General features: G+C 35.9%; 1 protein-coding gene across 4 annotated transcripts in view; it reads right to left on the bottom strand.

Moving 5' to 3' along the window:
- Positions 1–12,245, bottom strand: part of TBC1D32 (TBC1 domain family member 32) — a 248,840-nt gene extending 236,595 nt beyond the window's left edge. For 2 of the 4 annotated variants that reach the window (XM_059177703.1, XM_059177706.1), the window contains exons 1-3: positions 12,125–12,245; positions 11,786–11,943; positions 2,533–2,694 (exon numbers count right to left, since the gene is read on the bottom strand). In XM_059177703.1, coding sequence (XP_059033686.1) covers positions 2,533–2,694; positions 11,786–11,940 — 317 coding nt within the window. In that variant the 5' untranslated portion in view covers positions 11,941–11,943; positions 12,125–12,245. Of the gene's footprint in view, positions 1–2,532; positions 2,695–11,785; positions 12,017–12,124 lie in introns of those variants that run through there. The other 2 variants (XM_059177704.1, XM_059177705.1) reach the window with 2 other exon arrangements.
- Positions 12,246–15,885: the final 3,640 nt, after the last annotated feature.

Genomic DNA, 15,885 nt, shown 5'->3' with positions numbered 1-15,885 from the left:
GATTAAACTATTTTTAAAACTTTCATCTAGCCTTTTATTTTACAAATGAGGAATATGTGACCTGGACCACTGAAAAAGCTACACTTAAAACAAAACATAAAGATTTAAATAAACAATAGTGAATAAAGTACTATTTTGGAATTAGAAACCCTGGATTATAATTCTGACTACTTTACCTATCAGTTTTGTCATCATAAATCAGTTTCATTTTCCTCAATGATAAAATGAGATGAAAAGAATACAATCTAGCTGACCTATTTCACATAACTGTAGCAAGACATAATAGTAGTATCTGAAAGTTCTTTGTAAATATAAAGCATGCAACGTGTATTTATTATAATTTTGTAATAAAAATACATTAGGAAAATAAGCACAGAAATGCCTCTTTCTTTATACTTCTGGTAAATGGGTTATTATAATTCCATAAACCTGAAGAAGGATAGGTAAGTTACTCGTAAAAATAATAAAACCATGCTGGGGTTTTTGATATAAATAGGAGGCTAAGATTCTAAAGCTTAAAGGAATTTTAAAATACATTTTAAATTATATGATATACATCACATATTAGTAACTATATATAATTCTATACATAACTTAAAATACATTCTCATATATTTACTATGGTTCAGCAATAGATAATTTACATAATATATAACTAGAATCAAATTTAATACATAGTTTATTCATGTATGTGTTTTTAAAGCATCAGAAGTTACGAGAAAACACAGAAATATTAAAAGAAGATGAGAATAGGAACAATGCAGGAGGAAAACACATACAGAAGAGAACTGTTACAGAGGTAAGGAAAAGTCCAGATCCAAGTTTAAGGTAAGGGGATATAAAGAGCAAGAAGGAATCCTAGGACACTCATCACACTAACTGGCAAAGTATCTCTAGGATAACTGAAATGAAAGGGTCCAGCTTTCCTCTACACATTCTCAGTAGCAAGAAACAGGGAAGCCTAACAATGCCTTGGTAGCAATCAAGAGCAATCCATCAAAAGCTGTTCTCTCCCTCCACAGTATTTGTATAATAGCTGGGCACAGATCTAAACTACAGTCCCAGACTCCTTTGCAGTTAGGCATAGCCATGTAAACAACATAAAGCCTTTTCCCTTTATAATTTATGATACAGTAATTTAATACATGAATATAAAGGTAAGAATCTAAATGATGTATATAAGGTAGGACTAAGGGTCATTAAAATCCACAGAAAATCTGTAAGTTTCATCTTAGACATGTTTCCTCCAGGCCTTTTTGAAAACACTAACATGAATTCATCTGCAAGAAATACCAGCAAGCTGTCCACAGAGATAAGAATAATAATTTTTATTTTTATCTTTTTTAAAGATTTTAAGTAATCTCTCCATCCAATGAGAGACTTGAACTCAGAATCCCAAGATTGAGAGTTGCATGCTCCTCTGACTAGTCAGCCAGACACCCCAAGAATAATAAATTTTTTAAATGTTTAAAAAAAAAAAAGCTAGAGGCCAGACTCTCAATATCAAGACTCAAATGAACTAGTCTTCAACAGTAGCCACTGCAGTTTTGAAAAAGCCAAAGAAAAACAAATATAGTATGGACTATAAACACCATTTAAGACTCATTCAATACTCCAAAAAGTCAAAATAAGAATAAGTTCTAACAGGTAGTGAATAAAATTCACATCAGTTAATAATGAAAATCTACATGGTGAATAGTTGCACTTACACATATGAGGAATAAATGATAGACCCTACAAATGAATTCTTCTATCTGTAAACTTCTATTCAAAAAATATCAAAATGTTTAATTAAGAAAATAATTTCTAATTATTACAGTAAAAATGCTGTTAATAGAGATACCATTGCCTCATCATTAGTCCTAAATAATTTCTGAATCTCACATATCAAGAAAAAAATAATACTCTGCACAACTAAAAATCTTTCATCTACAACTGACAAAGCAGAAGACATAAACTCATTAAGACACAGAACATCTTTGTGAGGTAATTATAATTGTTTTAATTTTACACATGGATAAACTGAAACACAAGAAAATTAAATGGCTTATTCAGAGATTTTTAAAAATTCCTAATATTCCCATATAAAACTTTGCTCTCTCTTAGTATGAAAATGCTTTTATTTTCTGACTAATAAAGTATTTTAATACTCCTTTTAGAATAAATTTAATAGCACTGCCAGAAATACATTACTGGAAATTATATTATCCAAAGATGAACATGACTCGTTTGTGATTTTTCTTCAAATCAAAAAATAAGAAATCTTGGGGTGCCTGGGTGGCTCAGTCTATTAAGCATCTGCCCTCAGCTCAGGTCATGATCCCAGAGTCCTGGGATGGAGTCCCACATTAGGCTCCCCAGTTAGTGGGTAATCTGCTTCTCTCTCCGCCTGCATTTCCCCCTGCTTGTGCGCTCACTTTAGTGCTCCCACTCTCTCTCTCTGACAAATAAATAAATAAAATCTTAAGAAAGAAAGAAAGAAAGAAAGAAAGAAAGAAAGAAAGAAAGAAAATGTCATTGTGGCATACTCACTCTTTAGATTCCTGAATCCTTTTAGTAACATGCTGTACAACTGTGTCATAGCCGGATTCCTCATCCTGATTCTGATCAGATGTCCATTTTTCCATTTCTTCTTCAATCATAGACCCCAAACTGTTACATATATGCTGCCGAAGATATTTCACAAATTCATAGCTAAAACAAGTATTTAAAAAATAAATGCAGTAACTATCATAAACTCGCTTAGGAATCATACCCAGGAAAAAATGTTAGCACAGAAATATTTTAAAAATCCTCAGATTTCTTCCTTTAAACTAGGCTTAAAATTTTCATCCCAAATCATCAAGCTTAACTAGAATTTTATTGCTTTCTTTCTGGGACATTGGCAATTTCTGCATATATTCCATGCCAACTCACTCCATCAGTCCACCCAGTCATCAACACTTGATAACACTGCCTACACATCCTTTGGGTTCATCTCCTCTCCTTTTTTTCCACTTCTGTTGGTCAGTGCAAAACCACATCACCTCACACAGAGATTACTACTGCGGCCTTCTTGCTCATCTTCTTCCACTGCCCCCTTCCCTCTCATACTTATCCTGAATACTGTAGTTATCTTGGTCCTCAAAAATCACAGCCTTCATTATTTCTGAGTTAGAGCCACTTTATTCATACCAATACCTCATACCCCATCACATACATAACATCTGAATAAATAGTTGTTGTATTTAAAACTAATTATTCGCTATTATCCTTCAAATACAACTTCCTTGGCTTGGCATTTAAATGCCTAATCAATCAAGCCCCTTAATTACTGTATCTCCACTTACATGAAGCCACAGTCAATTTTCTCCAGAAACCACCATTTTGATTTGCATATAAACAAGGAGGGACTTTTAAGTGATTATCATGAATTAGACACTGCTCTAAGTATTTTATCAATATTGTCTTATTTACCACATGAAATAGGTAAAATAGATGAGGATGCAAACAAAAAGCTAAAAAGCCTTGTCAGATTCACAAGCTGCAGGGCGCCTGTGGCTCAGCTGGTTAAGCGGCCCACTCTGAATTTCTGCTCAGGTCATGATTTCTGGGTCCTGGCAGGAAGCCAAGTATCAGGCTCCATGCTCAGCTGGAATCTGTTGAAGGATTTTCTCTCTCCCTCTGCCCCTCCCCCAGCTCCTGCGCACTCTCTCTCTCTCAAATAAATAAACCTTTAAAAAAAATTCACAAGCTATTAATTCAAGTCCACCTTAATCCAAAACTCTTGTCAATCCCACAATCCCACACTCACTCAAAAATGGAAAAATTTCAAAAATATTAAGAAATAAGATGTTCTGTAGTAATCAATGGAGATTGGAAATGGAAATAAATGTAACATTCATGTTTTTACCAACTGTATTATTTAAATTTCTTGCCTTTAGGGAGGGAAATTTATCATATTTCATTTTCTCAAAATTATAATTCACATTAAATTTAAAAGTGTAATTTACTTGAAAATTTATTTTAAGTTATTCATTGAATTTACTTTTAAATATTTAATATTTATATTCAATGTTTAAGTAGTAATTTCTAAACTTTAAGAAAATCGGGATCTATTAGTGGCAGAAGAAGAAAACATTATTTTATAAACTTAATGACCTACAATATTAGATCAAAATGACAAACACTAATTTTCAGAAATGCTAGAAGAAAAACTTACTGAATCATGTATTATAGAAAACAGTCTCTAATCATCATTTAAGCAGTTCTGTAGTTTTTGCTTCTTCTGGTGATTCATCATTGCCTTATATTACTTGAAGACCTTCCCTTATATAAGCAAAACTTCCCACCCATTTTAAATGTTAACTTATTTTTTTTATTTGTGTATTTGTAATTATAAACCAAATCTTTGCATATTCTATACAAAATGGCAAAAACTTATACAAGCAAGAAAAATTCAAAGATTAAGATTTCAAGAGAATCTTTTAAAGACACTAATTGTTTCATATTTGACAGACCCTATGTTTTGCCTCCACAGAGGGATAAGTGGCTCTGAAATTAGAGTTGGCAGATGTGTGTGATGAGATCTGAAGAGCCCAAAAAATATGTTAACCACATCCATCCCACCACAACCAGAAAACCTATAATAGTCAGATTATCTGAAATTCCAATACCATAAATGTATTACTGTTTCTTTAAAATGTCCTTGTAAATGAAAAAGGATCTAGTAATAGATAATCATTTCAGCCCAATCAGTATGACACCACTGGGTAAAGGAAAAGTGTAACTGGAAGAAAGTACAAAAAAATGAAAGGTCCCTAAAAACAATCTTGATCCTCCTCACCATCCTGCCCTAGGCTAGTCAAACAAGACAGTTTTCCTTCACATCTCTGAAATACTCAGTGAAAAACAAAACATGGGAAAGCCTGAGTTAGTTCTCTGAAACTAAAGGAAGGGCCACTCTGAAGATTAATTCTACATCTCATCATCAACATCTACTATGAAAAGGCAAATTAATCCTTGGTTTGATCAGCCCCATTTCTGTGCCACAAATCTTGAGCAATTATGAGAAATGAATATTTAACTGAGAAACAGAACTCCTGTGTTCATGATGTTTAAAGCCCAAACTATAAGCAACAGAAATGATATTTTTTATAACTAAGGCAGTGAGGACATATGAAAGAAGTCCATTAACAAAATGTATTCAAAAAGTTTAGAATAGAGGCACCTGAGTGGCTCAGTCAGTTAAGCACTGCCCTCAGCTCAGGTCATGATTTCAGGGTCCTGGGATGGAGCTGCAAGCTGGGCTACCTGCTCAGCAAGAAGTCTGCTTCTCCCTCTGCCTCTGCCCATCCCCCCGTTTGTGCTTTCTCCCTCTAATAAGTAAAGAAAAATCTTTAAAAGAAAAAGTTAAAAGAATACCATTCTAAAATAAAAGACACATTAAAAAAAAAAAGAAGAAGAAGAAAAAGAAAAACACCTCCCCACTATTTAGCATCATCTATAAATAGCAAATAACAAATATGCTGAGAAAAAGTTAAAACCTCCTCTTTGGGAACCTGACAAACCACATACTTTTTCCCAATGATATCATTTTTATCTATGACTGTAGTATTAGTTCCCAGAAGACACCATTCAAAATACTTCAAGGTTTGGGTTCATCTTCCAAATTAAATGAACCCAAGAACCCCCAAATTGAATCTTGCCTAATGGGTTACTGCTCTTTTAAGAAAAAATGATCTCCAGGTAGGATAAGGCCCTCTGTCATGTGAGGACTACCAGGCTGCCTATAGCCCTTTGGATACTCTACTGACTCCCTGATCATTGGAAGATTCACATTAGTAAACAGTAATTTCTGCAAGTGGACCCTTCTCCTCTTTGGGAGGAGAAAAAAAAATCCAAGGCTTCAAATTCTCTTCTGACAAATCATTTTGTGTTGTTGTTTTTTTACCATATGAATTCATGGCAATATCCCATAAAATCCTACAAGGAATGCTGTTTTCTATAGTGGTGCCCATGATAGAAAGTTATTGTTGCTATGGGCTGTGTTGCCTTCATTGTAATCCTCATTGTATTGGTGCCATTGAGCAGCTCTTAAGTCTACAACTAATCCAAAAGATTGATGATAAGCTCTTTAAATCAACCCATTACATCATTTTTAGAAGTTATCGAGGAGGTGTAGCAATATTCTTATTTTGTAAAAAAGCAAAAGCTTGGATGCACAAAAGAAACTTTCAAAAGTTCCCATACTTATTCCAGGAATAGCAAACTAAGATCTTACCAGGGGTAGACAGGTAAAGTCAAGTCAGCCATGTGTAAGAGAGAAAAGAGGCAGGGGTGAAATAAAAGGACATGTCTCAGCTAAAAGGAAGACCTTCTACATGGCTTTAGCCACTTTTTGCCATTTAGCAATATTAGCATAATGTTGATTTTTCCAAGTTTTAAGAAAAGCCAGAAAACTATTTTATATGCCATCTCTCAATTTTTAAATGTTAACCTTTAAAAAAAAAAAAAAAAAAGCCAAAGAAATACATCCACATACCAAATATAACCTTCAGAATTGAGTTTGACCATTAACGTCCACTCACTCCAAGCATTATAAAACCCTTACCATTAAAGATACTGGTGAATCACCTCTGTGTTTAAAATTTTTATTTAAGAAATGTAAAATCTCCTTGAAAAAAATGTACATTTTTAATAACTTATTTTAGATACTTATGAAACTTAATTTAAGTCAATTCTGCTACAATTTAGGTCCTTTCCTTTCAGATTTACTTTTAGCAGACTCCTCTGTGTTAACATTTTCAGATTAACATACCCTAATTGCACTGGAAATATAAGGAATCATATAAGGAATCATACAGCTTTGCCATGGACTACAATAAATACAACTTCCATTTATTTTTAAGTCTATTAATATTTCCTTCTTGTTCATCTTAAAATTTTCTGATAACAGTTTCTTATTTTTTTTAAAGAACATGATCTATACAATGAATAAATATTATACCTTTAGAAATCTATGAATCCCTTTGCTTTGGGTTTAAGTTCTAAATTTTATACTGGTCAGTCTTGTAACCTTAGACAAAACACCTGACCTTGCTAAATTTCAGGTTCCTGCTATGTAACTGTAATAGCAATTCTAATGCGAAAACTGTTATTTATTACATATATCTACACTTTGACACTTTTCGAACCAAATATACTATACGTATATTTGACTAACCATATGTTACCTTAAAAGTAATTTAATGAGAAAAAATTAAAATCTGATTTCAAAGATACTATTACCAAATGAATACAAAATATTTTTTCCCAAATATTAAAACCTAAAAGTACAGTTGTTTGCTACTAAGGAAAAATGTGTTCACCTCACCACATTTCAGAAGCGGCTCAACTGAAATACACAGCAATATGCTTCATCATTTTGCTTTACTACTGATGAATATGAAATTTTTCACATTTATACAGGAAAACTTTACAAAGTTGGCTAAAAGAACAGTCATTGCTTTCAATTTTTCCAGTTTTATTACCTAGATTTTTCCAAGAAAATCAATTATTTTTTCATGATGAAATTCTGACGTGTTCAAAATACACTGATACACAGAGTACTGATACAACAGAAAAACATAAAAAAATCTGATACAAGTTTATTTCAAGAATGCATTCTCTTAGCTATTTAAATAAGCAAAAAATTTTCAATCATATATAGAAAAAATTATAGTAATGATATGCTTTAAAAAGAGACTTTATTAGAATAAGTTATGAATTATAATGCTGGTATTTGGAATTCTTATTTCAGAATAAAAATATTTATTATATGACCCACCTAACTTTATATAGAATATTAGTATATAAAATGATATATAATAGAAAGAACGAGTATTTTACATCACCTACAACCTTTTAGATCAAAGAATACGTTTCTGAGTCATGATAAACAATTACTAGAAAATGCATTAATTATGAAAGCACACATATAATTCTTAGTAATTTTACTATACATGGATATCACTTTACACAATGGAGGCTTTCTTGAAGTTACCATTTAAACACTCTAGAGTTCACTGGTAGATTCTCCTGTGAAACAAAAAGTAACCTCTGCCAAGCCCCCCATCCCAAAATTTTGATTCATTTATGAAGAGGCCCAAGCATCAATATTTTTTTTTTACATGGGGCCCAACTGATTCTGGTGTAGCCAAGACTAAAAACCAGGGCTAATCTGTTTCCTGGGGGCCAGTTTAAGTGTCAAAACCTACACAAACACACACACATAATGAAAGCAATGGCCTCATCCCTCCTTTCTCCCCTCCCACAGGTCTCAAATCCTTGCTGCCGCTTTCAGAGACAAAGGCGACTCTTCGATCATTTAGAAAATATATACAGTTTAAGGCAGAAAAATAGAAGTTCTAGAAAGCAGAGATAGTTTAGGAAAACTGCTCATTGGGGCAAAGCCCAGAAAGGACTCTACTGCCTACACTATGGTTTCTTTCCCAAATGACTGTATTTTCCCCCACTTTACTTGATTATACTATCTGAAATTCCATCATGTATGGACTCATTGTCCTAACCATCTTCCTACAAAAATAGTCTAAAGATACCAGTTTCCCCTGTAAGTCTGTTTAATAAAATTTTTCTGGTAGCGGCGCCTGGATGGCTCAGTGGGTTAAGCCTCTGCCTTCAGCTCAGGTCATGATCTCAGGGTCCTGGGATCAGCCCCGCATCGGGCACTCTGCTTGGCAGGGAGCCTGCTTCCCCCTCTCTCTCTGCCTGCTTCTCTGCCTACTTGTGATCTCTCTCTCTCTCTGTCAAATAAATAAATAAAATCTTCAAAAATAAATAAGTAAAATAAATAAAATAAAAATAAAATTGTTCTGGCCAATACTAGGACAACGTTGGGTGGATTTAAGAAAGCAATGTTCTGATTGTGGACATGGGAAGATAGATAATTCTGAAGTAGGAAACACTTTGGGAAGCAAAATGTATCTAAGTGACTCAATAACATAGAATGCGGGGACCCTAGGTGGATCAGTGCATCAAGCCTCGGCTTTCAGCTCAGGTCATGATCCCAGGGTCCTCGGATCGATCCCCCACATCGGGCTCTCTGCTCAGAGGGGAGACTGCTTTCCCTCCTCTCTCTGCCTGCTGCTCTGCCTACTTATGATCTCTTTCCCTCTGTCAAATAAATAAATAAAATCTTTAAAAAATAAAAAAGAAAGAAAGAACATACAATGTTCAAGAAGAGTTAGGTCAGTGAAAACAAAGATTAAAATATGAGCAACCAGACTAACTGATCTTTAATATCACATTCAATTCTGAACTGTAAGATTCTATGGCAATACCAAAGACAAGCATATCCTCCTCTTTTCCTTTCCCATACAGAGTTCCTTCCTCCTAAGACTCAGATCTCCAGTTAGTGAACCAACACATAAATTTTGCCATTTATGCTTTTAAGACTACAAACTACTCAAAATACTTTCAGGATTATAAGTCTTAAAAACTACAAATCAGTTATAATTTTAGAGTGTCTGGATTTTTTTTAGGTAGGCCAAAAGTAAATCTCCTCAGTCAACAGTGAACATTAACCATAAATGTTAATCAGCAGGCATTTAATCCAATGCACTGCTGAAGAGTAAATTACTTTATTACAATAGTCATTAAACTGCTGAGAAGAACAACAACGATCTAACTTTAATTTGAAAAGTACTTTAAAATTGGAGCAGCTGAAACAATACAAGCAAATATGTAACCTTAAACATTTACACTAAATTGGGGCACCTGGGTGGCTCAGTGGGTTAAAGCCTCTGCCTTCGGCTCAGGTCATGATCCCAGCATCCTGGGATCGAGCCCTGCATCGGGCTCTCTGCTCTGAGGGGAGCCTGCTTCCTCCTCTCTCTCTCTGTCTGCCTCTCTGCCTACTTGTGATCTCTGTCTGTCAAATAAATAAAATCTTTAAAAAAAAAAAAAAAAAACTTACACTAAAAAGAAGAAACGCTGAGAATTAATGAGCTAACCACTGATCACAAAAGTTTTAAAAATTTTCCAAAGAAAACATAAGGAACAGAATGTAAAATCATAAAGTATACATGTATAGAAAGGAAAAACTAACCCAATAGCTGATTCTTTTAAAAGACTAACAAAATAAGCTTCTAGCAGAAGAGGGAAGGCACCAAAAAAATAAAATAAAATAAAATAAAAAAATAAAAAGGGGGGCATATAACTACAGATATTAAAAATAATTAAAAAGTTAACAGGAGGGTCGCCTGGGTGGCTCAGTGTGTTAGGGCCTCTGCCTTCGGCTCAGGTCATGATCCCAGAGTCCTAGGATGGAGCCCTGCATCGGGCTCTCGGCTCAGAGGGAGCCTGCCTCCTCCTCTCTCTCTGCCTGCTTCTCTGCCTACTTGTGATCTCTGTCAAATAAATAAATAAATAAAATCTTTGAGAAAAAAAAAAAAAAAAGGTTAACAGGATATTAATGAAAAACTATATAGCATTAAATTTGAAAATCTAGATTAAATGGACAAATGCCCAGAATAGGATCCTAGCAAAAACTGACAGTAATTTACAAATTATTTAAACAACGCTTGCATGTGAAATAAAACCCCAAACTTAATGTTTAAGAGTGTCTGTGTGAGATGAATTTGTATTACATGAGTTTACAAACACTATTAATTAAATATTAATTTGAGAAAGTTGTGATTATTCTACAGTCTACAGCTATTAGCAGTGGATTTAATGAATAAACAAGAAAATCATGGAAATACAAATAAATATATGTATAACCAGATATATTAACGAAATTCGTAACCATATTAACAAGAGTTCCACAAGAACAAGAATTCCACACTTTTGAAAACTCCCTTGAGAATCTGGCGAAAACTGTAACTACTCCTATAAAACTGCAAGTAAAAACAAACTTTTACATTAAAGGGCTCAAGGATCCCTTTATGACCATGTAAGAAATGGGTGGAGTTCCAGGTAAATACAACTTCCGGGCACCCACAAATCAGTTTAAAGGTAACTGAAGATAAAATTTTCAGTACCATCTCTGTGAGATCAAAATGAAATACACACACTGAATTTAAAATACTGCCACCAATCATAATTAATTGAGATACCTGTAAGAAAACTTTTCAATGGAGAGGATTAAATGAACCAGAACAAAGAAAAAAAATCCCCCAAGAAACATAATCTTCCAGAATAGTCTCAAATGGTACCTCTCTCATTAAAAATTATGTCTACGGCTCCCAAGCCCACAGTCTCTAGCCTTTCTGTAGCACTTAAAATTCTGCCATCTATCACGGGCATCGGAGTATGTGGCTTATCCTTTTCTAAGAACTTAAGCTATTCCATAGGACGTTAATAATCTCCCGTCAGTATTTCTGCAGTGCTCAGAATGAGCAACTGGCGCAGCCGCTGAAATACCACATAGCAAAGGAACAGAAATCTTGGGAACTCCCTGCTTTCAGGCACTGTGACTGGAATCCCTTGATAGAACAGAATCACTCTTAGAAAAACGTGAACGACTTACAATTATTGTTACTGTGCTGCCCATAAGGGGGAAAAAAAAAATGAAGAATTAGAATATGTTGGTGTGGCAAGAGAAACACAGAGGAAGCAGAAGCTTTAAAAGTAAAAAATAAATAATACAAAAATTCGGTACTTGTGTAAATAAACCCAACGAAATGAACCTCCAACTTGGGTGCTACTTTTAACAATAATCAAACGAACATTCTTTCTCTAGCCACACTTGGACCTTTTCTGGATCGGCTGGCTTGTTTGCTTAAGACATCAAAAGCTATTTTACTTGTGGAAATTTTCATCAGTTTCCTCCAGATGTAAGAGGATTTCCTCGGCGCACTCCAGAGAGGGGGCACCCGTGATCTTCTCCTTCACGCTCTGGTACAGCTGCCTCAGCATCGCCTGCAGCATCACCTCGTCCTCGCCTGAGAAATCGGCCATCCTCTGCAAGAATCAAACGCCGACGCCCATTACTCCAGGCCGGCGCAAACGCCGCGCACTGCGCACGCGCGCCCCCACCCAGCCCAGGCCGGCGCACTACGCCGTTCCCCGGGAGACCACGGCTAGCGCCTGGGCGTGGCTCCTCCGCTGCCCTCGCGTCTTTCCGGAACACCAGTCACCTTACTTTGGGGAAGCGGGGGTGCGCAAGGACCCGCCTTTGCTCCTAGTCGTTGCCGGCTTCTGTGCGAATACTGTTCAGGCTGTCCCCGCTAACCGCAAAAGAGAGAGATCCCGGAAGGTTTTGATGGGTGGGCCTGACGGCGGGACGTCAGCGATGCGCGTGACGTCAGCACGTTTGACGCGGCTTCCTAGGTGAGAAAGAGTGCCGCTTGGGGACCCGCCAGGCTCCTGGAGAAAGGTTCAGGTGCGCTCGCTGTGCTTACTTAGCCTTGGACTTGCAGAGGGGCGGGAACGGAGTACGAAGACAAAGAGTTGAATAAAAGTGAAACTAAAAATAGATTGAAACGTTTCAATTACGTGAATGGTATTGAAATGTTACAATGCTGTTTCTCTTTAACAGCTGGCATCTATTGATTGCTTCCCCTGACCAAGCACCTTGCGAGGAACTGTGAAGAAGACGGCCCTCATAACCAGACACAAAAAGAAATCCGCGTTTACACCACAGTGCAATTAGGTGTTAGAGAAGTCCACCAAGTAGGTGTTGTGGAAATCCAGAATCCTCTTTGAACCTCACGGAAGAAGAGTCAGGAAAGAAGCAAAGAGAGGTGTAACATACCCCAGTACTGGAGTTTAGTAGGGTTAGAAGGAGGAGGTAAGGAGCCTGAGAAGCAAGTAGTCCACAACTGAAAGGGTCATATTTGGCACATTTCTGGGTTAGAGATCAATCTTAAAAGTAGCAGGACGCAATTGGATTCCATGGTGACACCATGAGATATTGTATATGAGGAACCTGTGCAGGAAGCAGCAGTGGATAATCATAGACCATCATCCAGTTTCCAATCTAGATAAATCCTCAGACCATGGTCACATCCAAGTAAGGAGCCAACCCAACTGGTGTCTATGGATTAGTTCCAAGTCACTGATGAGTGGTTTAATGTCAATGAATTCTCCCTTACCCATCTTAAATTTTGCACTTCTGGTCCAATAACATCTGAGTCAGTTCTCATGATAGCCAAAATCAGTGATTCCCTTGATGTCCATGCTGTTATTTCCAAGAGTAAAAGTATAATATGTCCTTGCCAACGGTGGCAGCGTGTTTCTTGGTAAAAAGTATGCTTTATCTTGATTGTCTCACTAATACATTTAAAAAAAAATTACTACCAGAGTAGGCACACTTGTAACCTTATTTGTGGGTGAACCTAAAAAAAGTCCAATATATGTGTATGCATGTGTGTGCACATGCACCGAATCACCAGCAATGTGACAGCTATATATAGAGATTAATACAGATGAGTTGTATTGGCACCTCAAACATCAAGATTAACATAGCCGTTGATGATGAGATTTTTCTAAAATAGTAAGCTATTTGTTAAAATTCAGAACAAAATAAAATAATACTCCTTCCTTAATTCACATAGTTTTTGCATTCCTGGAAAATTCAGTGTGTTAAAACTGCCAAATTTTTTTTTAAGATTTTATTTATTATTTGACAGAGAGAGAGAGAGCATGAGTAGGCAGAGCAGCAGGCAGAGGGAGAGGGAGAAGCCCAGGCTCTGCTGAGCACGGAGCCTGATGCAGGGTTCAACCCCAGGACCCTGAGATCATGACCTGAGCCAAAGGCAGCTGCCCAAGCACCTGAGCCACCCAGGCTCTCCTGCCAAATATTTTTATATAAAATTGAATTCCTGCCTATACCCAAATACTTTCTAAGAACTTTTTCATTTACTTAATGTCCTGCAGGATCACTGAAGGTCATATAGGAAGCAGAACAATTATTTTCTGTGGGAGATTGTCCTGTGTGTAATTCAAGATGTTCAACATCTCTAGCTCACACGACAAATGACAGTAATTGCCATCTAATCATTGTGATAACAAACATGTCCCAGTGTATTTATAAAATGCCTTCTTGGGAAGCAGGGGTGATTTGAACAACAGAGATTGAGAACCACCGTTCTAAAGGATAAAACTTAGGAAAAAGAAAAACAACCTTAATAGAATACCTGAGATGCAAGAAAAGAAGATGGCCAAATAGCAAGTGAGGGTGGTAATACATTAAGTAAATCTCAACAAATATTGTTTGTATAAAATAATAATAACCTATAATATTCTAATTTGTGAAGGTAAAACACATAGCACTAAAATACTATAAACAATCATGTAAAGTAGGAAGTCATGGTAGGTTGAAGTATTCTGTAATTCTTGTATTTAAAATGTAACCATTACAAAATTAGAAATAAAGAATTTAAATTTAAAAAATGGAAGGAAAAATGAAATAAGGAAAGAAAAGTAAAAAGTCCCAATCAACTAAAAGAAAAAAAAGTCAAGAAAGAAAAGCATTAAAAAAGGGAAAATATTAAAATATACAAAGATACCTGATAGAAAAAATCCAAAATACTGGCAAATTTAAATAAACTCAGCCCTTCTCTTATAGGAATGGTCAGACTGGATATTAAAATAACCAACTATAGGGGAACCTGGGTGGCTCTGTCAAGTGTCCAGCTCTTTGTTGTGGGATTGAACAGTAGGCTCCCTGCTCAGCGGGGAGTCTGCTTTTGTTTCTCTCCCTCTGCCCCTTCCTCCACTTACACTTTCTCTCTCTCAAATAAATAATAAATAAGATAACCAGCTATATGCTATTTATCAAAATCCTAAGAACAGAAAAATTAGGACCAAAAAGGTGGCGGATGATAAAACAGATCAATATCATCCAAAAGAAAGCTGTTGAGGTTATATTTGTGTCAACAAAAGTAAAACTTAAGAAAAAAATATGTTAGGGACATAGCATGCCACTTCATAATTTTTAGAATACTATTTAATTCAACAGGAAGATAAAATTTTTAACTTTAAGCAAAATTCTTAATCTCTCTGTAAGATGCACTTCAAAGTTGAATACCTAAGATCTACTTTTTAGGTTTGCTTTTTCAGATTATAAGAAACAGAAAAAATTGCCTCACCAAAGTTAGTGTTTATGAAGAACTGAAATATCATTTATCATTGTTAAAGATACAAAAACCCCTCAAGATAGCCCAAAAGTGTTATAGCAACCTAATTACCTCGTTGTCCATATTATAATAACCCTATCATTTTCATGATTCAATTTGTCTCTTTCTTTGTCATCTTTTCTCAATGCCACCTTCATTTAAAACTCCCTAACACAAGCCATAAGAGACCCTTAATTACAGAGAACAAATTGAGGGTTGAAGGAGGGGAGGTAGATGGGGGAATGGACTAAATGGGTGATGGTCATTAAGGAGGGCATTTGTTGGAATGAGCACTGGGAATTATATGTGGGTGATGAATTACTGGATTCTGCTCCTGAAACCAGTGATGCACTGTACGTTAACTAACTTGAATTTAAAATAAATAAATAAATAACTCCCTAAGACACTATACAGGATGCCTGGATGCACAGCCATATCCCTTCAGGACAAAGCACTTATTCCTGCATATCCCTGGAGTGTTGGCTGCAGATATTTTACAACTGAATCCCTCTTGAGGAATTGCCATGGAATAAGGAAGCGGTCACGCTCAAAGTCATGCTACCTCCCTGAGGAAGGCTCATGTCTGATGACTGGTCAATGTGTTACCTAATCAGCCATCCTTTTTGCCTCAATTGGAACAACTCTGAAGCATCCCAGTTTCAGAAATCCTCATGTGATTCCTGAAGCCTTTGTTGCAAGGGCATGACAGTTGAACTTCTTATTCCTAACTTTACTTCTCAGAGTTCTACCAGATACTGTCTCCAAGAACACACACTAATACATC

The sequence above is a fragment of the Mustela lutreola genome, chromosome 6, assembly GCF_030435805.1.
Source record: "Mustela lutreola isolate mMusLut2 chromosome 6, mMusLut2.pri, whole genome shotgun sequence".
In the NCBI taxonomy this organism is placed as follows: Eukaryota; Metazoa; Chordata; class Mammalia; order Carnivora; family Mustelidae; genus Mustela; species Mustela lutreola.
This window is presented reverse-complemented; position numbering and strand designations above follow the sequence as displayed.